The 27,765-nt window shown below is 58.7% G+C and overlaps 1 protein-coding gene across 1 annotated transcript in view; it reads left to right on the top strand.

Moving 5' to 3' along the window:
• Positions 1-27,765, top strand: part of RGS12 (regulator of G-protein signaling 12) — a 59,267-nt gene that overhangs the window by 14,155 nt on the left and 17,347 nt on the right. The window contains exons 3-8 of the mRNA XM_014533452.1: positions 7,159-7,180; positions 23,584-23,753; positions 24,025-24,117; positions 24,754-24,897; positions 26,224-26,403; positions 26,698-26,848. Of these exons, the coding sequence (XP_014388938.1) occupies positions 7,159-7,180; positions 23,584-23,753; positions 24,025-24,117; positions 24,754-24,897; positions 26,224-26,403; positions 26,698-26,848 (760 nt within the window). The remainder of the gene's footprint in view (positions 1-7,158; positions 7,181-23,583; positions 23,754-24,024; positions 24,118-24,753; positions 24,898-26,223; positions 26,404-26,697; positions 26,849-27,765) is intronic.

Raw genomic sequence — 27,765 nt, 5'->3', positions numbered from 1 at the left:
GGCCCTGGGAGCGGCTTACGTCCCGCTTCTCTCCTTCCGCTTCTCTCTGGCTGCACAAGTGAGTTCCCGGCCGATCATGTCCGCAGTGGACCCAGGAACAGTTATTCCTATGCCTGTGGGGCTGCATTTTCATTCACTAGTATCTTAAGGCAAGTTGTTGGAAATGTGGGCTTTTGTTCTGAGTGTTTAGAAAAGGAGACTAGAGAGCCACTGTGCGGGCTTGTGTAGTGAGGGGGTGACTTGTGGGGTGTCTGCTGTGCCCTCTGGCAGACGAGCTGGTCACGGAGGCCACTGGCCGTCGCTGGTGTGCGCGTACCTTAAGCAACAAAAACTGAGCGGCTCCCTCGTGGAGCAGGCGGTGGCAGGTGGGGGTCGGTCCGTAGCCACTGGGGCCCAGGTTAGTCATCGCAGGCCAGCGCAGCAGTGGTGCCAGGTCACATGGGCAAGGGGTGAGGCTGGAGGCCGGGTGGGAGGGTGCTCCTCTCTGAGCCTCAGCTGGTTCATCTTGAAAATGGGGCGGGGGGGGGCATGGAATGCTGGGCTCCATCCAGAGGGCGTGTGCTCTGTAAAAGCCGTGCTTTGTGACAGGGCTTGTAAAGGGCTGTGCTCCTCGCGAGCTGCTTTCATGTGAAGTGGAGAATCGTAAGCCTTTATAGGCGCTGTTTCCCATGATCCGCAGGCGCCGGGAGAGGCGCCGGGAAAGGCGCCGGGAGCCGCCAGAGTGCCGCCCAGGACGAGCGCGGGGCTCCCGGCCGAACGCACACATCGGCTTCGCGTCTTTACGAGGGCGATGCAGCCTGGGCTGGAAGTGTCCACGCCCCTTTGCAGAGCAGAGCCGTCATCTTTAAACCACATCACGGGGTTGTCACAGTCCAGATGCCATAAGATACTGGCTGAGGACACACAGAAGCCCACAGCCTAAAAGAAATGTGAAGTGTCACGGGAGAAGCTTTAACAAGCTTCCTGCCCGCCACCCCCTCCTTGGACTGGCACCCGCCCCCCTGCCCTGTCTGACAGAGTCTCGCTTCACGGGTCCCTGTGCCATCCAGGAGGGCCGTGACAACATCCACCGGGGCTGCTGGGGCAGTTCTTGCGGGGCCTGGGCTGGATGGAGGCTTCCTGAGCCAGAGGCAGGGCAGGAGCAGTAGGGGACTCGCTGGCAGTCGCAGCATCGCACACGGGCAGTCCTCTCCATCCTCTGAGCAGCAGGAGCAAGTCCCACTCCGGACCCAGGGCACGCTGACCTGCTGCCTCGCCCTGCGTCCCCCCTGCTCTGTACCGGGGCATGTGCCCGCCATGGTCCGTGCATCCTCCCTCAGGGCCGGCTCAGATGGCGGGCTGCACGGGGGCTGCCACTGCTGTGGTCTGTCCTTCCTTCGCTTCCTGGTCATAAGGGACCGGCTCTGCGTGTCGCACACTCGGCAGAGGCGTGTGTCTCGGGTTTGGGGGCACGTGGCTGTGGCAGGTTAGCTTTGACTGGTCTGCCGGGCAGGTGCCTGGGGCTGGGAAGGAGCTTTCCCGAGACCAGGGCTTTGCCTCTGCACCGGGCTCTGCAGGATCGGAGGGTCCACCAGGCCCAGCCAGGGCCTGCCTTTCCCAGGTAGCAGGAGCCCCTGCGCACTCAGAGAAGCCCAGGGCCCCAGAGGGCCGGACGGGGCAGAGGCTGGAGGAGGCCGCCCTGGTGTTGAGCGGAGGCTGTGCGTTTGCGCTGGGAAGTGTGAGCAGCACGAGGAAGACAGCGCGTGCTCGGAGGAGTCAGGGCTGCCCGTGATGCGAGGGGCTCTCTGGCTTCAGAGCCAGGCCTTCGTCCTCTGCGTCACTGACCATGACTCTGCCTGCTCCTCTTCCGGCCACCGGGCAGGCAGCCTAACCCTCTGCACAGCCTGGGTCCCAGAGAAGCAGGGACCGCCCGGAGGGGGCGTGGGGTGCACGGGGAGCCGTGGCGAGGCTGCTGGTGGCCATGGGTGTGAGCGTGTCCGGCGTGCCCTTCTGTGGGCTGATGTGCTGGCAGCGCCTCCGCCTGAGCCTGTGAGATGAGCTCACGCTGGCCGCGTCCTTCGGGATTCGGCGCCCTTTTCTAGCTCAGATGAACCGCCGTGTGTGTCGCCCTTCTCCCAGATGGCCCCGCAGAGGCCTGGCCAGGCAGCCCTTCGCGCACCTCCTCGGCCCGCAGCTCTGGGCACCTAAGGCCGATGGAGGAGGGGCCGCCGCCTGTTGGGGCGGTGTTTGTCCCCCTCGGGGTCAGCTTTGCTCACTGTTATCTGGTAGGAAGGCACGCAGGAGGGAAACGCTGCTCCAGGCTGTCCCGCAGCTTCCCCTTTTCACGCAGAAGCAGGCCCCGTGCATGCAGCCTTCCTTCCTGCCGTCTCCTCCGCCCGGGCCTGCGGGCAGCATGCGAGCATGTCCTGCTGCACCCTCTCCCCGCCCTGGCGACTGAGCAGGGGCTGTCCCTCTTGAGAGCAGCTGCCTCTCCCAGCGTCTGTGTGGCTGTCCTTGGGCCTTCCCGGCCTCGCGCTTCCCTCCTGACCCAGGTCCTCTGTGCTGTCACTTAGAGACTGACCCCCACCCCAGACCCACAGCACGTCCATGTCCCTCCATCTCCCTGGATGCGCAGGAGGCCTGGTGGCGAAGTGCCCACCTCAGACTTGGACTCCTACACACTCTACATCTGCTCGCCCCTCAGAGCCCTGCCCTTCTCACAGGCCAGCCCTGAGTCCTCCACACCTGTCCCTCCTGTGACAGCTTGGGGACACTGCCTCAGCCCCCTCTGTCCAGGCTGCCCCTGAGGGGGGGTTCTGGGTTCATCTCCAGCCCCAGCACATGAGCCGGGGCGGGGCTAAGCAGGGGAGCTGTGGGGCCATCTCGGCCGCATTCCCAGGCCCGCACCCACGGCCCCTGCACCAGGCTCTGCAGCTGGGACAGCCTGGGGGCGGCAGGAGCAGCCTGGGGGGCACGCAGGGCGGTCTGAGCCTAAGTCACCGCCCCAGACGCTTTGAGTCCCATTCGCACCTGTGTATCCGTCAGTGTGGAGGCCAGCCGGGAGGCGGCGCCTGGCCCTGGTGAAGCGGCCTCCTTCCGGGTCTGTTTCTCTCGTCACAGGGGAAGGTGCTGGCGCACCGGGACCTGTTCCCTGGCAGCCTCCTTTGCGGCTGTTCTCTTTTGAGTGTAACACGCGGATTTGGGAGGGACCCAGAAAGTGCGGAAAATGCAAACAAGTTATTAATACACATTGTGCCGGGGATCAGGAAACGTGAGGAATGGTAGGTCTTACTTCATAAAAACGTTCACGTGGCCTAGCAGAAGCCAAGGACCTGGCAACACCTAACCTTCAGTCCCCGAGCTGAGGCTGCCTCTGTGGTGTTCTTGCCGCTGTGGTGTTCTGGAATGATCCAGGGCTTCCGTTGTGAACTGCGCCGCCGGTCAGCCAGGATGTGCTAAGAGCATGCAAACCAGGCTTCCAAGGGCAGTGTGGTCAGAGTTGGACCTGTGGCCAGTCCCAAGGCAGAATGACATGATCTGGGTCCCCTGCCTTTCCCACACACCCCAGGTCAGTGGGTTGTCTGCCTGCACCTCCACCCCCACACCAAGCACTGGCCACCAGGAAAGCACGCTATACCCCACACTCCCCACAGGGCACGCCCGCCCTCCTCTCCCCGGCCAGCCCTTCCCCGTGGCACTGCCTGCTCCGCCCCTGTACACCCGCCGCCTGGGAGAATGAAGCCCGGCCACGTGCTCCTCCGCTGCTTCGCGTCCTGGGTGCTTCCCGCGCAGGAGCTGGGTCAGGCTCCACCCTGCCCCGGTGCGCACCTGCGCATCCGCACGTGTTAGCGGCCGGAGGTGGGTTATGGTAACTACACCTATTCATTTGCAGGTTAAGTGGCCTGTTTCTCGCTCATATGTGACCTGGACGGAGGACAGTGGTTTTATGTCTGGGTGACATTAACTCTGTCTCCGGGCTTTCCTTTCAGGTTAATGTCTGGTTGGGCTATGAACAGAGGAGGTGGAGACCACAAATAAAGGGTTGGGCTGGTTCCCGGTGGCACTTTTCATACTGACTTGTTGGGAGCAGCCCAGTGTGAACTTACATTTATCAAGGGTTTCTGGACGGAGCTCGCGGCCTGATGCGCGTGGCAGCCAACACGATGGTGCCAGCTTTTGAGAAAAGAAAAAAGCTTTAGTGTGTGAGCGGACCAGCCCAAACACAGGAGGCCAGGCTCAGCCCTGCCCCATCCAGGGCTCGGTGGGGTCTGGGGCTTCAGCACCAGGCCTTCCTGGACAGCGGACCCTTGGCTGCTGAAAGGCCCCGAGTCTCATGTCTGGCCCTGTCCCGGCCCTTTGGTTCCACATGGGCGCAGCGAAGGACTCACCTGTGTCCCTCATGAGTGTGCATCTGGGCCTCGTGGGAATCCGGACGGGACCAGTCTGAGCTGGTTCCGCAGTTACAAGCAGATGTGGGGTGGGCAGGGGACATCCGTGACCTCTGAGTCCTCGCTGGCCCCTCCGGGAGAACCCTCAGTACAGAGGCCACCCTGGATGCCTAGAACTGTCCTTAGAGTCTGGACTTGGGAAATACTCTGGACACACAACCCAGACTCGGGGAGGGAAGGAGATCGGGTGAGGCTGTGCCTTGGGCGTTTGAGTCCTTCCTGGACATGCTGGCCCCTGAGGCCTCTGGAACCGGCACCGTCCTGGTGGGCACCTTGAGCAGTGCCTGCCGGGACGGCCACGGTTGGTGAGCACTTTCAGGGCTTCCCGCGTGCTCGCCACCCACGCTGCGCACCCCTGTCCTGTTCTCTGTGCCTCGTTTTCCCCGAGTCTGTCTTCCAGTTCCCACATATTCTCTCCAGCCTTCTAATGTCTGCAACCTCTCTATTGAGCGTTGAATGCCAACAGTTGTATTTTCATTGTCAGACATCCGATGGGGGGTTTTCAAATCTGCTGCCTGCTTCCTCTTCTTCAGCAGCTTTTCCTTCACTACAGTCTCATGTTCTCTGACACCCTGTGTGAGGTAGGACTTCCCAGTGTCTCAGTTCCATTATTGTCTGTTCTGCTGGCTCTTTCTCAGGGTGGGTTTCTCTTGGCTTTAGGGCGTTTTTGAACTTTGAGCTCATATTTGCGTGGGCTGCTTTCTCCCCAGAAGGCCTTGTGTGTGGCTGCCTGCCTGGGGCACCTCTGAGTGGCCCGCACTGCATGATGCCCGGCCCTCCCCCGGCAGTGGTGGCATTTGCTGACCGCTCTCCATTCCAGGGTCTCGCCTTACTTCTGTGGGAGCAGCACTATTAAAAAGCATGTTTGTTACTGTGCTGTCTTCACAGCTTTTCTGCAAATCTAAAGCTGCACCAAAAAACAAAGCACAGTGCGCTTCCAGCAGCACGTGTGTTGAGCTTGCATTGGATCCGCGTGCTTTGCACCGCAGGCCCCACAGGCTGGAGCGCAGCCTCCCACTGAGCCCTCCGCGGGCATGCTGAGCCCACCCTGCTCGCCGTGTCCACGTGGCCCCCTCTCCTCACCCCTCGGGCATCCCACTCAGCGTCACGTTCCTCCGTCTCTGGCTGCAGCGACCCCCCCAGACTTCGTCTCAGGGCACTGGGGCCAGTGTGGAGGGTTTGCAGTGCCTCTGTCTTGTCTGCCACGGCCCGAGCTCTCGTTTACCCTGCACCCTGAAGTGGCCCTGTCCTCACGTTCCTGCCGCTCGCACGGGATGACTTATTTCTCAGATGCTCCTGGTGGACACACAGTTTGTGGTGTGTGTGTGTGTGCCTCGCAGATCTCCCTCTCCTCGTCTCGGAATCATTTGCCCTCGATACTCTCTAATGTGTAGCGTGGCTGGGCGATCGATGGTGAGTGTGGGCGAGGGACAGCCGTCACGGCCTCTGTCCGCCGGGAAGGACACCCGCCCGCTTCTGTGATGGAAGCCAGACCCTGCGCCGAGGCCGGTAGCCAAGGACGGGCTGCGGCTGCTCTTGGCAAGATGGCAGTTTAAAACCGGACACACAGCCGCACATGTTTGACCCTTGAAAGTCATGGATAAGGTGCCGAGCGACAGTTTCGGAGATTCTGACCCAGGCCTCACGACGTTTGAAAGAGTGGCAGACCCCTCCTGGGGGAAGGTGGGTCACTTAGCTGGCTGGCTGGGCTCCAGGTGCAAGTCCCGCAGGTGAGGGGCTGCGACAAGGTCTGCTCGGCATGGGAGAGGCCCCTGGCCCTCTTCCATGCAGGCTGAGTGGCGAGGTTTGGGGGCATCGCATTGGGCATGGACCAGCAGGCAGAAGCACCGAGCCTGCTCCCCTCCAAGCGCCCCACCAGCTCCCACCCTTCCCCCACCTCCCCAGATTCTCTTCCTTCCACACGTCCAGGTGGAAGTGACCTTCCCACAAGGCAGCCCCGAGCTGCCCGCGGCGAACGCATTCCCATAGCCTCAGCCCCTGCCGCCCGGCCGGGACTACACGGCAGCGTTTATTGTTGAGTGTCTCATTCCAGGCCTCTCTCCACCGCAGCCTCCTTCCAGTCCCAGCTGCAGCACGTGGCCCTGTCCCCGGGAGCCAGCCCTCCTCTCCTCCAGCCTCGCCCTCTTCCAGGCGCCCTCCTTGGAAACCTGCCCCGCCTGCCTGCTGCGCCCCTCCTCCCACACCTGGCATGGCTGGGCTTGGTGGTCTGCCATCTGGGTCTGCCCTGGGCAGTGGAGGGGGTACCAGTAGCCTGGTACCAGGGTGCAGGCACCGAGTGGGGTGTGTTGTGCCCAAGGCAGCACTGGCACTGGGCACAGCCACTGGAAAGCCAGCGGCACTGCACTGACGGTTGGCACATTGCCTGCCCCCGTGAGACTGCCCCACCGCAGCCCTCACCCATCAGGTGAACATGCAGACGTGCTCTCCCTGAGGCTCTCGCTGAGCTGAGGCCCGACGTGCTGGGATTTGTTCTTTTCCAATGAAATGACGGGGACTTCCGCCCGTCCTGATGTGGCCGGGCTCACCCACGGCTGGGCGGAGTCCGCTCAGGAAGTGGGAGCGCACTTGACTCACTGAGGTGTCTGGTTTTGCTGGGCACCTGCGGGGAGCGAGCCTCGGAGCAGCCCCGGCTGGGTTCCTCGGAGGGACTGCTGTTTCCGACTTTGCCATGAGGCCTAATTAACTCATGTCTCTCTCTCTTTTCTTTCAGTCTGCAACTGTGTCTGACGGCGGTAAGTCACACTTTCTGATGTATATTTTTATTATTTTTAATGACGTTTTCAAATTGTGAAAGTGTATTTGCCATTAACTCACTCATAATAGGTGTTTTCTTTGCCACGTCCGGGGGGGTGGGGGGCGTGTTAGGGCTAGTGGGGGGCTCCCCCTCGCCCCCGGTGCCCGTGACATGCTTGGGAAGCCATTCCCCGCAGACGTGTGGTGAACCTGAATTTCAGCGTGAAGGCAGCTGCGTGGCAAGCCCACACCCTGGCTGACAAGCCCGAGCCTGCGCCTGTGGGAGAGCCCGCTCGGGACCCGGACGGCTCGGAGCTCTGCTGGGCTGAGCCGCTCTGGAAAGTCGGGGCGCTCTCAGCTGCAAACGCTCCCTTTCCCAGGAGAGGGTCCTAGGTGGCCAGAGTGGGGAGAGGGGCAGAGGCTCTGTCTGTTATCCTTGTGCACGTGGGGTCCTGGATGGGACTGGCCATAGGGGACGGCCGAGGCCTCTCACTTCCCTGCTCGCCCAGGGCTCGCTTTGAACTCCAAGGTCCTGGGAGAGTTTCTTCCAAAGCTTCCTTGATTCTTCTGATGCTCACAAAGCCTCTCTGCTCACAGGTGGTCTTTACAGGATTCTAATGAATCTATTCCTCTGTCCTTTATCCTTTATCAGAACGTGCTAGCACTGTCTTCTCACTCGCGTGCCGGCTGTGCATCTGAGTCCAGGCCACAGCCTAGCGCCCAAGCGGGGGCAGCGGGCCAAGGCCGCCTCTTGACACTAGAGAGAAGCGAAGTGTTGTTTTCTTGGTACTTTATGTTGTCCCATAGCTGCTGGCTTCCCCCTGGGCCTGGGAGCGGGTTGCTTGCCCGGGAGGGGACCTGACGGCCAGCCCCAGGCAGGGTGGGGGCGTCCACCCGCAGCCACAGGCGAGGTCCCACCTGGAGCTGAGCCTGCACAGGCCTGAAGTTCGTGTTTGGGGCTTTGTTTCTTTATAAAAGGAATTGTGTTACCCGCTTTATGTGCAGTGATAGCCCGGCCATTTAATCACTTCCTTAAAAAGCAGTCGGACCTGTCACCAAATCCAGGATAAAGTGTGTGGTTTTAGAGATGTGTCCATGCCCACCCTCTACTGCGTTCTGGCCTCTCTCTTCTGGTAAAAGGCTCACTTCTGCAGGAAACGTATCACTGAGAAGTTTATTCACTGTGTTCAGTCGAGTCATAGATATTGGCTTTGTTGGTCTCTGAAGTTCTCTTCTGTCCGCAGTAGATGCCAGAGCCGTAGGAGCTTTATGTTGAGTCTTTGTGTGCTTTTTAAAAAGCTGACCTTCCCAAGTGGGAAGTCCCTGGCTCCTGGGCCCCGTGTCCTTCCTAAGGAAGTGGTGTCCTGGCTGGTGGCAGTGGTTCCCCTCCGTGGGGGCTTTCCACCCCGTTCCACCTTCCCTTCCCGCCTCAGACCCTGGTGCGCCGGGTGGGCTGGCCCCTGAGGCCCTCGTCCCGGGCGGCCCCCGTGGCCGAGGTGAGGAGGAGGCGCTGTTCCGTGCGCACGCTCTGCCCTCAGGAACGCGCCAGGCAGCTGAGACGGGTCACTAAGTCTTGGTCATGTTTTTATTCTTTTTCCTTCTTCGGTTTCTTTACTGATCACACGTAAGAAGGAAAGTCCTCTCATTCAATTTGCACGCTCGTTCTAGGCCACGTGCTTGCATTCTGCCGTCTTCACCGTCACAGGCACTGAGGCAGACCCTGGGCCGTGGCTCAGGGCCGTGGAGACAGGGGGAAGTGGCTGCTGAGCCAGAGCCACTGTGCGCCCTCGGCCCCCACCCCTCGCCCAGAGCCCCTGCAGGTCCTGACCCCACTTCCTGGGCGCCTCCGGGGAAGGAGGCGGCCCCAGCCCGTCCGCCCTCCTCGGTGGTGGAAGGAGCTTGAGAGGAGCCGGGGGAACCTCAGGGGTCTCCACGCAGAGGCATTTGTGTCGCGTTGAGCAGGACGGCCTGGCTCACCCGGGGCCTGGGCTCCGGCAGCGGTTTCTATGGGAAGATGCTCGGCTGGTGCGGTGACCTGGGCCCTGGGAACGCCAGGCTGGCAGGGTGGCTGGTCTCGCCATCAGCCTCGCTTTGCCGAGAGTACGCCACTCCCTCCACAACATTGTGTCCAGTCTTGTCAGGGAGGTGATTTGGACTCAGTTAACTCTGTTCCTTCTCACAATGACACCTTTGTCCGTGTGCTCGCCATGGCGTTCTGTGGCTTTGTTTTAAGGAAGTTGGACAATGCTGCTTTTGGAGTCTTTGTCAGCTGCAGGGTTCCCCTCCTCAGAGGGAGAGGGGCTCCCAACGCCAGCTCCCCGGGCCACGTGCTGGAACGCGGGAGGTCAGTCTCTGGGGGTGAGCCAGGCCGGGCTGGGGGCCAGGGAGGCAGGTCCCGCCTGGCGGAGGGGAAGAGCGTTCCTGCATTAGAGAGAGGCCTGACCTGCCGCGTGGGAAACCACTCAGACGTGGGCACAGGAGCCCTCGCCCTCGGCGGCATGTGAGGGGCGGCGTGGTGGGGAAGAAGTGGGCGAGACCCTCCATGCTGACGGGACAGAGCCCGCCCCTGCTCCCCGGCTCGGACCTCGAAGCTTTATTGGAACAAAGTTGGTCCTTATTTTCTTTCTTCCATTTTTCACTCTGTACTAAGCAGCTTTGGCAGGACCCCCCCCCCCACTCGTATCCTCAAAGGTGGGGTGTTTTCTGCCATGTCTGGGTCTGACTTCTGCAGTGGAGAACTTGGGGTGCCCGATGCCCACATCCACAGGCACACATCAGGCTGTGAGCGTGGGGAAGTCCTCGAAGGAACCACTCTGGCCCTAGGTCTGTGACGCCCACGCGATGCCTCCACGGTGGCTGCCTCATCAGTACTCCAGCTTAGCTTGTCCACACTCGCGCTCGGCTTCCCCTCCAGGCGGGTCCCAGAGTTTCCCGTGGGGGTGGGCCTGGGTCCATGACCGTGTCCGTGACGTTCCTGTGACCTCCTAGACCTGGCACCGCTCTCCACCCGCGAGCTGCCTCAACGCCATCCTCCACCCTGGTCTCCCAGGGCCCCTCAGGCGCACAGCGTCTCTGCCCCTAGCGTGCTGTCCCCGGCCGGGGCAGACTCTCAGATGAGCCTGTGCTGACTGCCAGCCCCTCTCCTGAGTGTCAGCCGCTCCTCTGCATCACCCCCCACGTGAGAGTAAGTGCAACTCACAGAACAACTCACTTCCTGGGCCTTGGGTTGTTGGCTGGCAATGCCTGTGCCTGTGCAGTTCCACACGCAGCTCATCCTCACGGGGAGGTGGGGAGGGGCCCGGCTGGGGAGGGGAGGTGTGGGTTCTGTGCCCATGGCACAGCTCACAGGCCGACCTCCGACCTCCGAGGGCATCCCTCCCCCTCTGCACCCTCCTCTCTGCTCCGGGCCCACGGCACCTTCTCCGCTCGTGTGCAGGGCCGCTCTGCGGGGCAGGGTGGAGGCACCACATGGTGACCCAGCCCTCACTGCCAACCTCGGGCCCAGCAGGGTGAGATTAAGCCGGGGCTAAACTGCATCCCCCTTTCAAATCCAAGGTGGTCGCTGTCTTAGCTTTGGCAAGTGACACTGGAGGAGGGGAGAGTGTGGGCTCTCGCAGAGCCACGGCATTGGCAGAGCTTTGGTGAATTCACCTTTTCCTTCTCAGAAAGGCAGCGCAGCCTCATTGCCCATTTTCAAACATGTTTGTTCGGTAGTGGAGATGGACTCACGGCGACGTGTAACTGCTGTGTGAGGAGGGGTCTGACCAGAACCCTCTGTTTTGGTTGAATGCATCGCATTCCTTATGGTTCGCTTGGGAACGTAAAAACGCCGCCAGAGACCAGTGTGGCTCCCAGCGCGGAGCACGGAGTCTGTGGGCGCCAGGCGGATGGAGCTTGCTCTGGAAGCCGACTCCCTGTCCGCCACGACGCCTCCGGCACGTTCCTTCTGCTGCTCCGGGGTTGGAAGAGTGATCAGGAACTGCTTGCGTTGTGGGATTGTTTCCACGCAAACAGAATTTCAACAGTAGTAAGACCAGTGACCACACACCTCCGAGAAGTGGCGTGCTAACATTTGGGCATGCTTTGTCTAAAGCATGGAGGTCACAGTGGAAGCCCCTGGGGCCCTCCTGTGTCCATTCCTCACTCCCCCCAGGCCCTACCTGCAAGTGGGTGTGTGTCCTTCCGCTGCGGGGGGCCAGCACCCGGCCCCTGGGGAGAGCCTCGTGACAGCGCAGGAACTGGAAGCAGGAGCCCGCTGGTTGCCTCAGGAAGCCCTGCGCTGTGACTTGGGCCGTTTTCTGTTGCACTATAACGAGGACGTGACTAAAATAACAAATACTGTTTTATATGCTTGAAGCTTTTTCCCAAAGAACTTTCACATTGGTCTGGAAAGTTTAGCAGATTCACTCTCAAGAGAATATGCTGAGAGAAAGCTGAAAACAAAATTGCTGAGGGAAAGCTGAAAATCTGTTTGGCCAAAATAATTTAGGAGAAAGGTCTAGAAGCAGACCCTGAGGTTGGGGAGGGCTCAGTGGCGGTTCTCAAGGCCTCTACCTGAGTAGCTTGTATGCAAATTAGGGATACTCCCCCCACCCCCAAGTAGATGCCCTGTGAAAGGTGAAGGATGTGCCTCTGGTCACACCACTTGGAAGAGAGCTTTAAGGCTTTCTCTTTACTGCGGGTGTCAGCATTTCAATGATGACGAGTCTTGGGCTGGTTCTGTTTGTATCTGTGCTGTTTGGGGTTTGTTGTGGTCAGATATTGTTCACCCTCCTGGCTTGGGGACTTTAATTACCAATTAAACTATTTGAATTTTTCCTACGGCCATCGAGGTCTGTTCACCTTCAGTCCTTTCCCCTCCATACACTTCATGTGTCATGATTTCTCTTGCTCGCTAAATGCTTCTGCATGTCTAATACGCTCTCGCTTCCATCCTGTGAGCTATTCATTTCAGTGAGTGTGTTCTTCTCTCCGGCAGTGGCTTTTGGCTTTTATAGCCCTTCGCTCTCTCATTGTGTTCATGCTTTCCTTTAAACCCTCGAGCATGTTTACAGCATCTCTGAGTGTCTTCAGGTTCCCATCACTCCTGTTGACTGATCTTTCTCCTGATTCGAGTCATATTTCTCTGTATCTTCCCATGTCTAGTGATTTTTAAGTGGGGGCTGGGTTTGGTTGTCTTCCTTTGCAGGGTATGGAGGTTTGTTTAAATAGGAATTACGTTACTTGTGGGTGGGCTTGATGCGCTTGAGGCTTGTTTTTGGGCTTCATTGGGGCAAGTTGAATGTGGCTTCACTGAAGGCTGGTTTAGCGCCATTATTTAGGAACACATGTGGGCCTCCTTTGAAGGCCAGGTGTCCAACAAGAACTGGTGGTGCCCCTGGCAGGTGCTGGGCACTCGATCTCCGGGTGCACCTCCTTCACCTCTTTGCCTTCAGGAATCGGAATCTTGCAGTGACTGCTCTGACTTGTAAGAACTGTTGCTTCGGACCCTTCCCCAGTTTTCTGGTAACATACGGCAGGAGAAGTCGTGCCCGGTCACTCCATCATGGCCAGATGCGGGATCCTTGCGACACAGATTTCCACTCTAATGTCGGATGTGGTCTGTAAAATTAACAACAGCTCCAGCCGGTTCAGCTCAACAGATGGAACATCGGCCTGCGGACTGAAGGGTCCCGGGTTCGATTCCGGTCTAGGGCATATGCCTGGGTTGCGGCTTGATCCCCAGTAGGGGGCGTGCAGGAGGCAGCCGATCGATGACTCTCATCATTGATGTTTCTATCTCTCTCCCTCTCCCTTCCTCTCTGAAGTCAATAAAAATATATTTTTAAAAATTTAAGAACAAAACTCAGGCCATTGCCCTTCCTTGCACAAAGGACATCAGTGGTTTCCCGTTACCTGTGGGTGAAATGCCCTCATGCCCAGGGGGAGCGGGCTGTTGTACCTGCCCTGCCCCTGGTGCGTGTAGCCCGCCTCGGCATTGGGCACATGGGAGCGGTCAGTGACTGAGCTGATTACCCCACGTTCCCGTGCGAGTGCGGCGCCTGGTCAGCTGGGCCCGCAAGCTGAGTTTGGGGAGATAGGAGGAGCCGGAGAACCGGGAGAGCAACCGGGGAGCCGGAAAGCTGAGGGAGAACCAGTGTCCATGAGCAGAGCGTGGAGTCAGGGAAGAGGGAACCCAAACCCCCCTGAGCTTCCACCGGCACCTGTGGGGACGGCGGGAAGGAGCCGGAGGGAGAAACGGACCGTGGGCAGTCCCCGCGCTGCGTGGGCCTGGGCCCTTAGAGGGGCTCACTCTGTTTTAGGTGGAGACGGTGGGTAGATGTCGGGCAGCAGGAAAGGGTTGGGCAGGAAGCGTGCAGCTGGGAATTAGCGGTCTGTCATGCGTTTGAGGTCTTGGGAGATCTGACTACCAGGTCACGCAGAAAGGCGGGTCTCCATCGTGGGAGGCGGGTTGGAGAGGGGCTGTGAGGCAGTGGAACATGCGGTGGCTCTGGGATCAGCTGTCCAGGTTTAAACCCCAGCTCTGGACTGGCTGCCGCCTCAGTTCTCTCACCTGCAAAGCGGGGCCCAGGCACCTTGCAGTGTGGCTGAGGGCCACCTGCTTAGCATTGATGCCTCAGAGCAGCGCCTCGCACAGCAGAGCTGATGATTGGCAGCTGCCATGTTAGTGGGACTCTTGTATTTGTCTCCAGTGCAGTCGGCCTGGGCGTGGACACCATTGCCTGGAGGGAGTGGACAGAGACAGAGCTGGGACAGGTCCGAAGGCAGTTACAGATCCGGAGGAGAGAAAGCCTCAGAGGAGACAGACTCCCCACTTAGATGGTTAAAAATTCAGTTTCAAGCCCTGGCCAGCTTGGCTCAGTGGATAGAGCGTCGGCCCGTGGACTGAAGGGTCCTGGGTTTGATTCTGGTCAAGGACACTTTGCTGAGCGCTGGCTCTCCAGCCCCATCCTGGAGGGAAGGTGCCTGTGGCCTGGTCTCTACCCTCAGGATCTCCATGCAGGCCCACGTGGGGTGCCCTCCCTGGCTTGGGGGAGCTTCAGCACCATTTGAGTCTTCCTCATGGAGCTCGCACTGGGGACCTTGGGCTTCTGCATGCAGTGTCCTCTAGACAGGGACAGGCCACAGCTGGGCCACACTCCTGTGTGGCCCTTAGCACAGATGAAAGAATGTCTTCATGCCCTGGTCGGGTGGCTCAGTAGGTTGGAGCGTCATCCCGTACACCAAAAGGTTGCGGGTTCAAGCCTCAGCATGCATGCAGGGGGCAACCGATCCATGTGTCTCTCTCACATAGTTGTTTCTCTCTCCTTCTCTCTAAAACCAATAAAATGAACGCTTCATAAAGCATATGTATTTATTTGTTGAGATGAAATACATTAATTCCACACAGAAATTACTTGGGAAGTGGATCATGTAAACTTTTGTCACTGCAATCCGCACGCGAAGGGGGTGTGTGACCAGGGCTTGGAAAATGCCCTGTCTCCTTGGCGAAGCCAGAGGCTCCTGTGGTCCGGCTGCGGGTGGAGTCGGGAGCTCTGAGCCTGGAGCCCGGACACCAGTGTGACAGGCGACAGGATTCACACGCGTCCATCTCTCCCACCTCCCACACGAGCCCTTTGCAGTTGCCGCCCTGCCCACTCGCGGGCTGTGAGCTCCCCGTTTCCCATCTGCCTGGCATTTCGCGCTCCAGAAGCCGAGTCCTGTCAGGCAGGAGGTGGGCTGGGCTCTGCCTCGGACAGGCTCGCTCCACTCCCCAAGCTGACTCGGGAGGCTCGGTTCCGGTCCCCACCCACAGCTCCTCGGGCCCTCGGGGGGGCCCTCGGCGGTCTGCAGAGTGCACTGCACTGCACATGAGGGTCCCGGAGAGCCTGAGGCCCTTACCTTCTCTCCCGGGCTGTGAAATCTGCCTGGGGGGCCAGACTAGGGGAGCCCTGTGATGCCGGGAGGAAGTCCCAGCCCTGCCACTGACTACTCTCAGGCAGGTCATAGTCTTCAGACCTCCACCACTTCATCTGTAAAATGGGCTGATGGATTAGATCACTAGTTTAGGCTCCATTCTGAGGAGGTGCTGTGGGGTCCAATTATCAGTAGGGCCCCGGGCTGCACTGGGGGAAGGTCCGTCCCATCTGTCCTTGTCTGAATCCTGGGGGGTGGTCATCTGGGCTCGGGGGTGGCGGGCGGGAGGTGATAGATCGTGTGGGCTTGGATATCCTTGTGTCTGGGTTTTCTCATCGGGGGACAAACTAACATTTGCAGGGATTGGGGCAAGAAAAAAGGCTTTTAAAGAGACGTGACCATTAAGTGATCCTGAATTCGATCCTGGACTGGCAGGAAATAGCTAGAAGACATTATTGATGGAATTGGAGTATGGACTGTGTTATGTTTCCCAGTTTTGATAGCTGTACTGTGGTCATGGAAGGGAATGTCTGTGCACTTAGGAAATGCACACTGAAGTATTTAGGGGCAAAGAGGTTTGCTGTCTCCAAGGTAATTCAGATAGTTGGGAGAAAGTTATGTGTGTGAGTGGGTGTGTGCATGAGTATGCATGTGTGTGCAAGAGTGTGTGCACATGTGTGTGAGTGTGCGTGAATGTGTGCGTGAGTGTGTGTGTTTGAGTATGAATATGCATGTGTGCGAGTATGCGTGCATGTATATCAGTGTGAGTGTGTGTGTAAATGTGGCTGAGTGTGTGCATGAGTGTGAGAGTGCACACACATGAGTGAGAGTGTGAGTGTATGTGCATGAGTGTGCGCGTGCGTGTGTGAGTGCGTGAGTGTGTGTGTGTGTGTGTGTGAGAGTATGCATGAGTGTGTGAGTGTGTGTGAGAGCATGTGCGTGAGTGAGTGTGTGTGTGTGTGAGTGTTAGGGGAAAGAATGGGAAGAAGGGCGTGAGGGGAGAGACAGAAGACTGATATGGTAAACAGGGCAATAGGTAGCGGTGAGCTGGCTGCAAGGTGTGTAGGCGTTCCTTCTGCTATTCTCAGTAAGCTTTCTGCAGGTTTGAAATGACATCAAATAAAAAGTTGTCCCAAACAGATGGCCTGTGGAAAAGGGGCGACCCTCGTGCGAGGGAAGGTTTCCCAGGCACCTGCCCATCCCCGGGTCATTCAGCTCTGCCAGGAGCTCTGCCTGCTGGTTCCACAGGCATTCGCGTCTGCACTGCTCTGTCCTCACGACCACGAGGGAACAGGCCAGAGGGCCTGCAACAAGGGCAGAGCCTGGCGCTCCGCTGCTCCTGCTCCACAGCCTCGCCGGGGCGTGGTCCTGTGCTGCAGGGACTGAGGTCAAAGGGCATTGAGAGGAAGGTAAGACCAACTGAGGCCATGCTTCATCTTCAGGCCATTTCCCAGAGTCGTTTTCTGGACAGTGTTGAGGTTGAGGTAATACCTTTTTCTGGGCCGTCACCCAGTTGTGGTTGTTTGGGCCGCAGTGGCCGCCCTGCCAGTCCCCAGCCCCGCCAGTCCCCGGCCCCGCCAGTCCCCGCCACAAGGGTGCAGCAGCACCTCCAAAGCCATGCGGCCTGTGCTAAGGCTCCTTGCCCTTGTGCAGCTCCGTGGTGCAGCTGCGTAGGGCTGAATGCTTCTCCCACCACCATGCAGTCTCTGATGATCACTCACCATGAAAAAGATCAGTTTCATGTCTGTGAAGTGAAAAGTGTTTAGATTGAAAATCCATAGGGAGATAAGAGTTTGCACCCTTATCTGTATATATAAAAGGCTAAGCGACTGCCCGACTGGTAGCTATGATGCGCAATGACCACCAGGGGCAGATGCTCCGACTGGTAGCTATGACGTGCACTGACCACCAGGGGGCAGATGCTCAATGCAGGAGCTGCCGAGCTGCGGTAACTTGGCAGCAGCGGTTCTCAGGTGACGCACCCTGGAACCAGAGAGGAGGGGACCCGATTCAAGAACCGCCCTCTCGCAATCCAGAAACCCTCAGGGGATGTCAGAGAGCCAGTTTTGGCCCAATCCCCACAGACAGGGCCGAGGGACCCCACCTGCCGGAGGGACCCTGCTCATTCCGCCGCCCCAGGTGCAGCTAGCTGGGAGGGACCCTGGGAGGTTGGCTCTAGGGCATGTCTGACTTGTTTCGCCCAGTCCTGCCCCACGGGCCACCTTCTAATGAATTTCCTTTCAATGTGCACGAATCCGTGCACCAGGGCACTAGTACATGTTATAAGAAGCTACAAGTACTTTTTCCTTCCCACTGTAAGAGCCAGTTGCCTAGGCAGAGCCGTGCACCAAAGCTCAGCCGCATTGTCTGGGGCCTGTGGCTCCGATGCAGCGTCTGCCCCACGCTGGGCTGTAAATAATTCAGCCCCGCCGCAGCGCAGGCTGAGGCCGTGAATTATACATGTGCCCGTACTGCTGTGTGCTCAGGGCACTATTGGTTTCCCTCCGGAGCTGCAGGCAGGGAGTCGCCTTTGTCCGCCTGCCTTTGCGTCGCTGGAGAAAGCGCACTAATTTCCTCCTTGGGGAGCGAGCTAAGGAACAATGTCTCTGTGTGTGGCCCGAGCCTTTGCCCGGGGCCCCGGGGGCTGTGCCGGCTGAGCCTGGTATGGATTCAGAGGGGTGGTTTGCAGTGAATGGTTGGAAGTATTTGGTTAAATGGCATCACAGTGGCTCTTATCAGCTCTACCCAGGTAAAGTCCTCGCGCGGTCTGTGCGCCTTGTGGTTGGCGGGGGCAGGCTGGCTTGTTCGGCCTCCAGGTATGTGTGTGGGGCGGAGTCGGCGGGCACAGGCGGCTGGCAGCCTGGAGGTGCCGGGGGGTCGGGAGGTAAACATTGGCTGTGCTTGACTCGAGGCGCTGGTCTGGGGGAGACGGTCTGGAGGGACAGGAGCGGGTAAAGCCCGTTGCAGGCCTCTGACATGAGTGCCTGCAGTACTGCTTGCACCAGGCAGCCCACAGGTATGTCGGCCACTTAGAGGGGTGGCGTTTCCCGTTTCAGCAAATCTGAAACGGACTTTAGAAACCCAATCACCAGGAAAGCATTCTTCTGACTCACTGGCCAATTGCAAGAAAAGGAAACCACAACAGTGACACCAAAAACCAGGAAATGCTCCCTAAAGCGACACCGCTGGGCGGGTGGGTGGACTCTTCTGGGGGCAGTGCCTGGTTCCCACACACCTGACCCGAGGGAGCACAGGCAGCAGGGGGGCCTATGGGGACGCCCTCTCCTGGCCTTGGAGGTGGGGGGGAATCCTGGCCTTGGAAGGAAGTCCATTTCAGGTTCAAGGTCATCCTGCATAAATGTGCGCCATGTTCCATGTGTCAAGAGCAGGCCGAGAGCGGCCCAAGGGGTGCGCACTGGAGATTCAGCATTGGAGGTGGACATCTGAGACGAGGGGCCTTCCCTTGTGAGGCGAGGACGCAGGGAGTGCTGGGCTTTGTAACCCACGAGGGCAGCTCCCGCCTTACCCCCGGCCCCAGGCTCTCCACCACCACGTGGCTCTCCCGCCTGCAGCCCCCACCGCAGGAGGCACGCGGAGGCCCCTGAGGGAAGGCGCTCTGTGGGCTGCTCTGTGCACCGGCCCTGTCTCAGGAGCCCTGGCTGCGCAGCGGGAGCGCTGGGGTGCAGCCTCGGGTGGCGTGGCCTGGCCTCCGCGTCACTGTCCGCTGTCTCGTCTGTAGCACCCCTGGTGTTTGAGTTGAGGCCCAGAAGCAGGCAGGAGGGTGTTCAGTCAGAAACAAAACAGTGGTGGGTGTGTTTCCACAGCAGAGAATGGAGACTGGAAGGAGGAGCGGGAATGCTCCTGACCCTGTGGGTCAGGGGAGAGTGAGAGCGAGGACCCCGGGGTAGGGTGTGGGGGTGCCCTTCTCAGCAGAGTGGACAGTCTCTCCTCCGTGTGGCCCTGTGTGCTGCTGGCACAGCAGCTCGTCCTCTAGGCCACTCTGCCTGTTGTGCTGTTGGAATCCAAGCACCTTTCATGTGAAATAAAGGCTCCCACACTCTCAGCTGGCTCGCAGCTCTGCTGCAGTTTGCGGTGTCTTCCTCCTGCCTCCCCGGCCCCGGCCCCGGCCCCTCACTGGCCTGCAGGGACAGAGCTCAGGGCTGCCCGCCTCGTGCGTACGTGGGAAGAAGCGTCTCTTCTTGACCTTCCCTGTGTACCACTGTCCCCAGGGCCTCATCCAGCACAGGGCCTTCGCGGCTCGCCTGTCCTGGAGGCTTCCCCACTTCCCCGAGGGCGGCTAACTGCTCACCCCTCAGGCCTCTTGTCAACCTCTGTTGCCTCCAGGGAAGAACAGCTCACGACAGATGTGTTGGTACGCATAATACGAGTGTTTTAAAAAGAGATCATTCATTTTGTGAGATCATCTTGTTTATTAACATAAAAGACACAGGCCCCTTTGCTCAGGGCCTGCTGAGGGCGATGTTGGCCGTCAGTAGGTGCAGAGTGGCTCGTCATTACATTCCCCTGTAGCTTATGGAGTGGAGCTGCACACGCCTCCACAAGGGTAGAGCCACCGTGGCCCTTGCTGGTCACTGTCCATACTCTTCTTCGTGCTACTCTGATTTATGGAGCTATTTCTTACTGACATGAAGGCCTTTTAAACATAAAGAAAATAGGTCCTTTGTGTGTGTGGTGTGTTATACATATTACCCTGGGATTTCTTTTTTGTCTTTTGACTTAGCTTATGGTGTTTTTTACAGAGATTTTATTTATTTAATTTTTTTATTGAGACACTAGAAGCCCAGAGCACAAATTCGTGCACCAGTGGGATCCCTCGGCCTGGCCTGCTGGATCGGGCCGAAACCGGCTCTCCAACATCCCCCGAGGGGTCCCGGATTGTGAGAGGGTGCAGGCCAGCCCGAGGGACCCCACTGGTGCATGATCGGGGCCGGGGAGGGACACGGGAAGTTGGCCAGCCGGGAAGGGACCATGAGAGGGCTCCAGGGCATGTCCAGCCCGTCTCGCTCGGTCCCAATCGGCTGGACCCCAGCAGCAAGCTAACCTACCAGTCGGAGCATCTACCCCCTGGTGGTTCGTACACATCATAGCGACTGGTTGACCGGTCAACTATCTGCCCCCTGGTGGTCAGTGCACATCATAGCAAGCACTTGAGCGGCCTTAGCATATCATTAGCATATTATGCTTTGATTGGTTGAACGGACGACCAGACACTTAGCATGTTAGGCTTTTATTATATAGGATCAGTGATGTACAGTGTTAGTTTCAGGTGTACTATAATGATTTGGTGTGTATACATTGTGAAGTGATCACCACAATAAGTCTAGGTAAAGTCTATCACCTCACATGGTTACAGAAACCTTTCTTGTGATGAGAACTTTTTTTTAATTTATTGATTTGAGAGAGAGAAATATGACTTTGTTGTTCCACTTCTTTATGCATTCATTGGTTGCATTGTGTGTGTTTTTTTGTTAATCCTCACCTGAGGATATTTTTTCCATTGATTTTTAGAGAGAGTGTAAGGTCTGGGGAGAGACAGAGAGAGAAACATCAATGTAAGAGAGACATCGATTTGTTGTCTCGACCTGGGCCAGGGATTTAGATTGCAACCAAGATACATGCCCTTGACCAGAATCGAACCCACCACCCTTCAATCCATGGGTCGACATTCTATCCACTGAGCCAAACTGACCAGGGCCAGTTGCTTCTTGTATGTGTCCTGATCGGGGATTGAACCTGTAACCTTGGAGTATCGGGACGATGCTCCAACCAACTGGGATACCCGGCCAGGGCCATGAAGAGAACTCTTCAGATCTATTCTCTTAGCAACTTTCAAACACACAATGCAGTGTTGCTAACTGCAGTCCCCATGCTGTTCATTAAGTTCGCAGCACGAGTTCCTTTTATACCTGGAAGTTTCCACCTTGCCCCTCCCCCATGCCACCACCTGCACCACCTCTGTTGCCCAACGGCCTGGTACCGTCGAATCACTGTTCTCTTATGGCTCCGGGCTTGTGTCGTGAGGCTCCTCGTCAGTTACTTCAAGATGTGACTGCTTTTTCCTCGTGCTTCTTAATTTCATGGTGACACGTCTTTGGTCAGTGGCATTGGCTTCCGTGTGTTGGAGGGATCGGTGGCCTGTTTTTCAGAGGCTCTCCGGCTGGGCCTGCACCGCTGACTGAGCGACCCGCTGCGCTCTGTCCAGTGATGTGTGTTTCTGCACCTGCGCCCCCCAGCCGAGGACCAGCGGCGACTTGGCTACTGTTCGGGAGGGCAGGCCCTGCTCATCCCTTGTTCTGTTTTGTTCTCCAGCGTTTCAGGCTTGGTTTCCCACATGAACCTTCACACTCAGTGTGTCTAGTTCTCATCAGCATCTGTTGGGAAGTGCGTTGGGTTGTATGTTAATTAGGGAGCATTAATGTCATGGTGTTGAGCCCTCGATGCTCCGGTTACTGGACAGACATCAAACTCAGAGCTGGGCCCCATCTAGGACCCCAGCCCCAGAGAGAGAGAGAGAGAGAGAGAGAGAGAGCGCGCACATGTGTGTGTGAGAGTGCACATGGGAGTATTTCCTACATCCTGTCAACGCACAAAACATCCAAACCTGTAGAGAATTGTTGTAAGAGTTTATTTGAGCTAAACTGACAGCATGTGCCAGGAGCAGATCCCAGATGCTCCGAGAATGAGTTGGCAGCTTGCTTGTGCGTTTGGAATCAGGGGGGGATGTAAGGAGATTACAGGAGGTGGGAGAGCGAGGGGATCGGATTACAGACAGGATCCTGCACTGTTAGCTCTTCCCTCTTCCCAGTGGTTATGGCTTCAAGGAGGCATGTCACAGGTGTGTTACCTAGAAGCACAGAATTGGGCAGGGCTGGCTCCAGGCAGAGAAACCTTTTACTACAGAAGGTAGAGGCCTGGGCGGGACCACCCACGCTGCCCTGCCCCGTGAGGGACTTACGATCAGATCACCTGTCAGGTTACTTTTCGTAGGACCCCTCTTGGTCCACAGTTGGACACGTGGAATGGAGAGCTGCCCACATGGGGAAGTGTTGTGGCCAGGCATTTCCAGATGTTCTGTAGGCAGGAGGCCTGGCTGGGCCCTGGTCCTGCTGGGCTGAGGGGCCTCAAGGGAAGAGTCAGTGACCTCTGGTCTCACGCAGCCTCTGAGTGTGACTTGGGTTTTCAGTGGCAGCTACAGGATCGGATTACTCTCGCCCTGTCTCCTTTCCCTGTGCAAACGCTTTCGGAGCCTTCAGGAGAAAGGGGCTCTAGTGAGCACTTGGATCCCAAGTGGCCAAATTCCTGGCCTTGCTTTCTGGCCCCGAAGGCTCACGCTCCAGGGTGCGGCGTCTGCGCCTGTCCACCTCCGCAGCCCTCGGGCTCGGGGTTGCCTCTTGAGTTGTGGGCCTCTTAGTCAGCACGTCTGTGGAGGGGGCTCATCTGAAGGCGAGCGTCCCTGCCGACCCATCAGGGGCTGTCGAGGCTTCACTCGCCCCACCCCTCACCAGCCTTCTCCCCACTCCCGCCCTCGTCACTGATAAGACGCCTTCTAAGTGGTTGACCTGGAGCTGGAGCCAATTAACTAGTGCACTTGACGCCTCACCACAACCAGCTGGACGGCGGGCTGCGCACTAGTACCAGGGCGGGCAGAGGAGAGCCACGCGGGAACATGCAGAATGAGCACTGTTTCGTGGGCTTCCTATCTCAGTTGTAGGACCTCGAAGGGCATGTCCCTCTTCCTGCCCGGCTGGCCTCCACCCCTTCCGCTCAGGTTTCACTGCCAGGCCTGCCCACGCGGGACTGGCACCCAGGCTGCTCACAGGAGGTGGCGAGGGTGTCGTGGGGGCATCATTCGAGAGCTCACATGAAGACAACGGAGCCACAGCTCTCGTTCCCATTTGAATTCTCACTGCACTGTACTACCCATCTGTCTGTTCTTCTGCCTTTAAAATACTTTCTAAGTTTATCCATCACAGTTGACACACAGTGTCATGTTAGTGTCATGTGTGCGCATGTGCTTAGGCAGTCGCTAGTGCCGTTTTGCAGGCAGCTCGGCAGCCAGCCTCCTGGGGCACACGTGGCGCTTGCTGCATCGGGTGGCCTGTACCCGAGCCGTCCCACCAACACGTGTGCCGAAACACCTCATCTGGACATGGTGCCTGGATGCTGTGCTCAGGCCCAGCCCAGGGCAGGAGTGCACACGTGTGAGTCTGCCCTCCACGCGCTCCTCACAGGCGCACTCCCTCGGGAGCCCCCGACGGACGGCCTTGTGGTTGTGGTCGCCTTCACTGCTGAGTGTGCACCCTGCAGCCGCCGGTCCGTGCTCGGTCCATGCTCGGTCCGCTGCGCCTAGAGCAGCACAGGGCCGTCCTGGGTGCTCGGTGCGGTGCCTGGTGCGGTGCCAGAGGAGACAACTGTTGGGAGCCCAGGTTGTTGCCGCGGGCAGGAGTGGGGCCGCACCTGCAGTGGGTCTGTGCTGGTCCCGCAGAGCTGAACGGTGCTGACCTGAAGGACTGCGTGAGCAACCACAGCCTGAGCAGCAATGCCAGCCTCCCCAGCGTGCAGAGCTGCAGGCGCCTGCGAGAGAGGAGGGTCGCCAGCTGGGCCGTGTCCTTTGAGCGTCTCCTGCAGGACCCCCTCGGTGTGCGGTACTTCTCGGTGAGTAGGACGGGCACCGGGCTCAGCACCGGAGTCTTGAAAGGACCCGGAAGGCAGCGCCGTGGGCGGGTCCTGCTGCCCAAGGGGTCTGGGCGCCGTGTCAGCGGCTGCCGCGCGGGGGCTCAGTTATGGGCAGGTGCTCCCAAGCCCGCCTCTGAGAGCGAAGTGGGAAAGGTCGGAGTGAAGAGCAGTCCGCGGGGAGGCGGGCCCCGGGGATACTGACCCCACTTCTCCGAGCGCGGGTGGAAGTTCACTGACCATGTTTTTCTAGGATTTTCTAAGGAAGGAATTCAGTGAAGAAAACATTTTATTCTGGCAGGCCTGTGAATACTTTAATCATGTGCCCGCACACGACAAAAAAGAGGTACGCATGCTCCTTCGTGCCCAGGGAGGGGTGGCCATGGGCAGGATTTCATGGGGGCACCCCGGGGCGGTGGAGAGGGTGTGAAAGCACCCTCACACGGTTCACACCTCTCAGAGTGGGCTTCTCGGGGCCGCTGTGGCATTTCCTTGTGCTGAGCACAGCCTGCGAAATGCCTTCCCGCAGCCGCACCCCCGCGCAGTGTGGGGAGGGCGGCACGTGGCTTCCAGGCAGGAGGGTGGCACACGGGCTTCCAGGCAGCCTGGGCCCCTCTCATCTAGTGAGGCCACGTGTCAGGCGTGACCCCAGGGCTGCACCAACCCAGCCCCACTTCACAGAGATCAGCACGCACAGACCGGCACCTGGCGCCCACAGTGGCGGTGCCGCCCAAGCCTGTGAGCCACGTACTAGTAATTGCCCATCGGGAAGGTTTAGAGAGGAGCCGAGTTGGTGATGGTCTCATGCTGGCCTGTACTTTGTTTATTCAACCAAGGAGTGCTTACTGCCCCAGGGACTGTCTCCAGCCGGGACCTGGGGGAGCTGTGGTCTGCAGGTGGCTCACACGCGTGTCCCAGCAGCTCTCCTACAGGAGCTGGGGGAGCTGTGGTCTGCACATGGCTCACACGCATGTCCCGGCAGCTCTCCTACAGGGCCCGGGAGATCTTCAGCACGTTCCTGTGCAGCAAGGCCACCACACCTGTCAACATCGACAGCCAGGCCCAGCTGGCAGACGACATTCTCAGCGCCCCGCACCCCGACATGTTCAAGGAGCAGCAGCTCCAGGTGAGCCCGTGCCTCCGTTGCCGCGGGGACTCTGGCCAGGCGCGGGGAAGAGGGCTCGGGTCCCAGACAGCGAGCTCCCAAGTGCCACCAGGCGGGGAGGGCAGGAGCTGGTCAGTGAGCTGGGGAGGAAGGAACTGCCTTCCCCGCTGGGCTCTGGTGTTGGGTGTGGCCAACCAGACCCCGGGTCTCAGGGGCGCCCACATTGACCATCCAGTCCCACTGCTGCGTGCGCGCCCGTGGGAAATCACAGGCAGGGTGCTGCTCGCGCAGGGCGGGGCAGGAGCAGGGTTACAGTGTGAGGAGGAGAGACGGTCTGTTCTCGCTCCGTTATGTGTTTGTGTTGTGTAAACTTACTCCTGCCTACCCTGGGTGTAAGCTTGGATTTTTTCAATTAGCGCCTCACTGTGGCAGCAGGTGTGCCTGGACCTCACGCTCTGTAGCCTCCGTTGTAGAGCACGCGTCCCACAGGCTTTCCAGAGTCCTGCTGTGGAGCCACATGGTCATGGGATGAAGAAGGGAGGCGTGGCCACGCAGTCCTTGCTCCCTCCAGATGCCCACGGCTTTTGGTCATTCTTTTTTTTTTTCCTAAATATGTTTTTATTTCTTTTTTTTTTTTAATATATTTTATATTTTTTACAGAGAGGAAGGGAGAGAGATAGAGAGTTAGAAACATCGATGAGAGAGAAACATCGATCAGCTGCCTCCTGCCCATCTCCTACTGGGGATGTGCCCGCAACCCAGGTACATGCCCTTGACCGGAATCGAACCTGGGACCTTTCAGTCCACAGGCCGACGCTCTATCCACTGAGCCAAACCGGTTTTGGCAATATGTTTTTATTTCAAAGAGGAAGAGAGAGAGAAACATCAGTGATGAGAGAGCATCAGTGATCGGCTGCCTCCTGCACGCCCCTTCCTGGGCATTGAGCCTGCAACCCGGGCATGTGCCCTGACCAGGAATTGAACCATGACCTCCTGGTTCATAGGTCGATGCACAACCACCGAGCCTCACTGGCCAGGCTGGTTTGGGGCCATTCTTGTCAAGTACAGCTCCCCAGGGTCACCCCTGGCTGTGCTGTCTCCTCCTGGTGCTGGCTTCATGGAGGGTGATGGGATTTGCTGGTTTTAGGTGACAAATGAAAGACTGTGTTACGGGAAAGAGTAGTCAGATGTAAAGGAACTTTGGAAAGTGACTCTGGGGCGTGGGTGGAGAAAATGGCTAATGGCGTCCTTTCAGAAGAGGCCAGAGGAGCCTGAGGTCCCGCCCCGCGCCTTCAGGGCTGGCTGTCCTGGTTACTGTTAACCAACGTTGTGGCATGGACTCCGCAGATTTTCAACCTGATGAAGTTTGATAGCTACACGCGCTTCCTGAAGTCCCCGCTGTACCAGGAGTGCATCCTGGCCGAGGTGGAGGGCCGCTCCCTCCCCGACTCCCAGCAGGTGCCCAGCAGCCCGGCCTCCAAGCACAGCGTCAGCTCGGACCACTCCAATGTGTCCACGCCAAAAAAGGTGCTGCTGTCGTGCTCATGCCCGCGGCCGTGTCCGGGGTGGGAGCTGCTCTGCGGGAGGGAAGCTGTGCCATGTGGGTTCCTTCACGCGTGGAGAATGCAGGGCACCTCCTAGGACACGGCATGCTGAGGCGGGGCTGGGGCGGGTCCGCTGGGGTTCAGCTGCCGTCTCTGGACGGGCCTGTCGCCCGTAGAGCAGTTCTCGCTCCCTTGCTGCTGCTCCTCAGCTGCCTAGCGCACTGCATGTGTGGAAGTCACGCACATGGTTTTCTCAACGTTTTCCCCTCGACGACAGCTGACTGGGAAATCGCGGTCAGGACGGTCCCTGAATGAAGACCTGGACGAGGACAGCGAGCGGAAGCGGAAGGGAGTGTTTTTCTCCTGGTCCAGGACCAGGAGCACCGGGCGGTCCCAGAAGAAGAAGGGCCACGGGGACCACACAAACGGTTTGTGGTGTGCGGTCACGGGCCAGGGCGGCGGGGCTTTAGTCCTCCGCACCCCCTCCCGCTGTCTGTCCTCGCCTGTGCTCCTCTGGCTCCAGCAGGAATAGGTGCTGGAAACACTTGGAAAATACACCCAAGTTGGAAAGAAAGCACCAAGGCCCGCGTTCCCAGGCGGCTCTGTCCTGGCGGGGCTCTGGTCCGGTGCGCGGGGCTGCACCGCCCTCCTGGGGTTCAGTGTAGGCCATCGTGTGCCCGCAAGCTTTGTCCAAATTGTCGTTTTTTATTGTAAATCTCAAGGGCTGTGCCGGGGAGATAGGGCATGCGCGCCTCGTGCAGTCTGTCCCCCGACAGGACCCAGAGGCTGGGGTCCCCACATCTGGCGGCTCGTTAGCTTTAGATCTGGACTCCGGGCACTGCCCAGGAATCCAGACTTGGTGACGTGGGAATCCGTAGCTTTTGGAAGGAGTACCAGTAGTTCAGAAGGTCAGGGGACCCAGTACCCCTGTGTCTGTGCCCCACTGTGGCCCCCGGGCCGGCATAGCAGGGCCTGGGGAGCAGACCCCAGGTTAGGAAAGGCCCTTCTAGGTGGGTTTTCATGGTTCCCAGCTCAGCCTGGGGTCACATGAGTTCAGTCAGTGACCGTGGGGCGGGGGAGGGGAACTCATCTAGGACTTTGCGGGAAGACGAGCCACAGGTAAAGGTGTGGTGATTGCTGGGTGTTCACTGCTGTCCACAGGGGACAGTTTCTGTTTAGGCCCAGAAACCAGCAGTTGGATAAAAATTCCAGGTTAAACAAAGCGAGGGAGGTCCTGCCCAGGAGCACTACCCTGCACTCCCACCTGCCCGGAGCCAGCTGCGCCGGTGGGGGGACAGAGTGGGGGACGGGGGGAACAGGGCAGGACAGGGGGGAACAGGGTGGG

The sequence above is a fragment of the Myotis brandtii genome, unplaced genomic scaffold (genome assembly GCF_000412655.1).
Source record: "Myotis brandtii unplaced genomic scaffold, ASM41265v1 scaffold986, whole genome shotgun sequence".
Lineage (NCBI taxonomy): Eukaryota > Metazoa > Chordata > Mammalia > Chiroptera > Vespertilionidae > Myotis > Myotis brandtii.
Note: the sequence above shows the minus strand (reverse complement) of the source record. Positions and strands in the feature narration are given on the sequence as shown.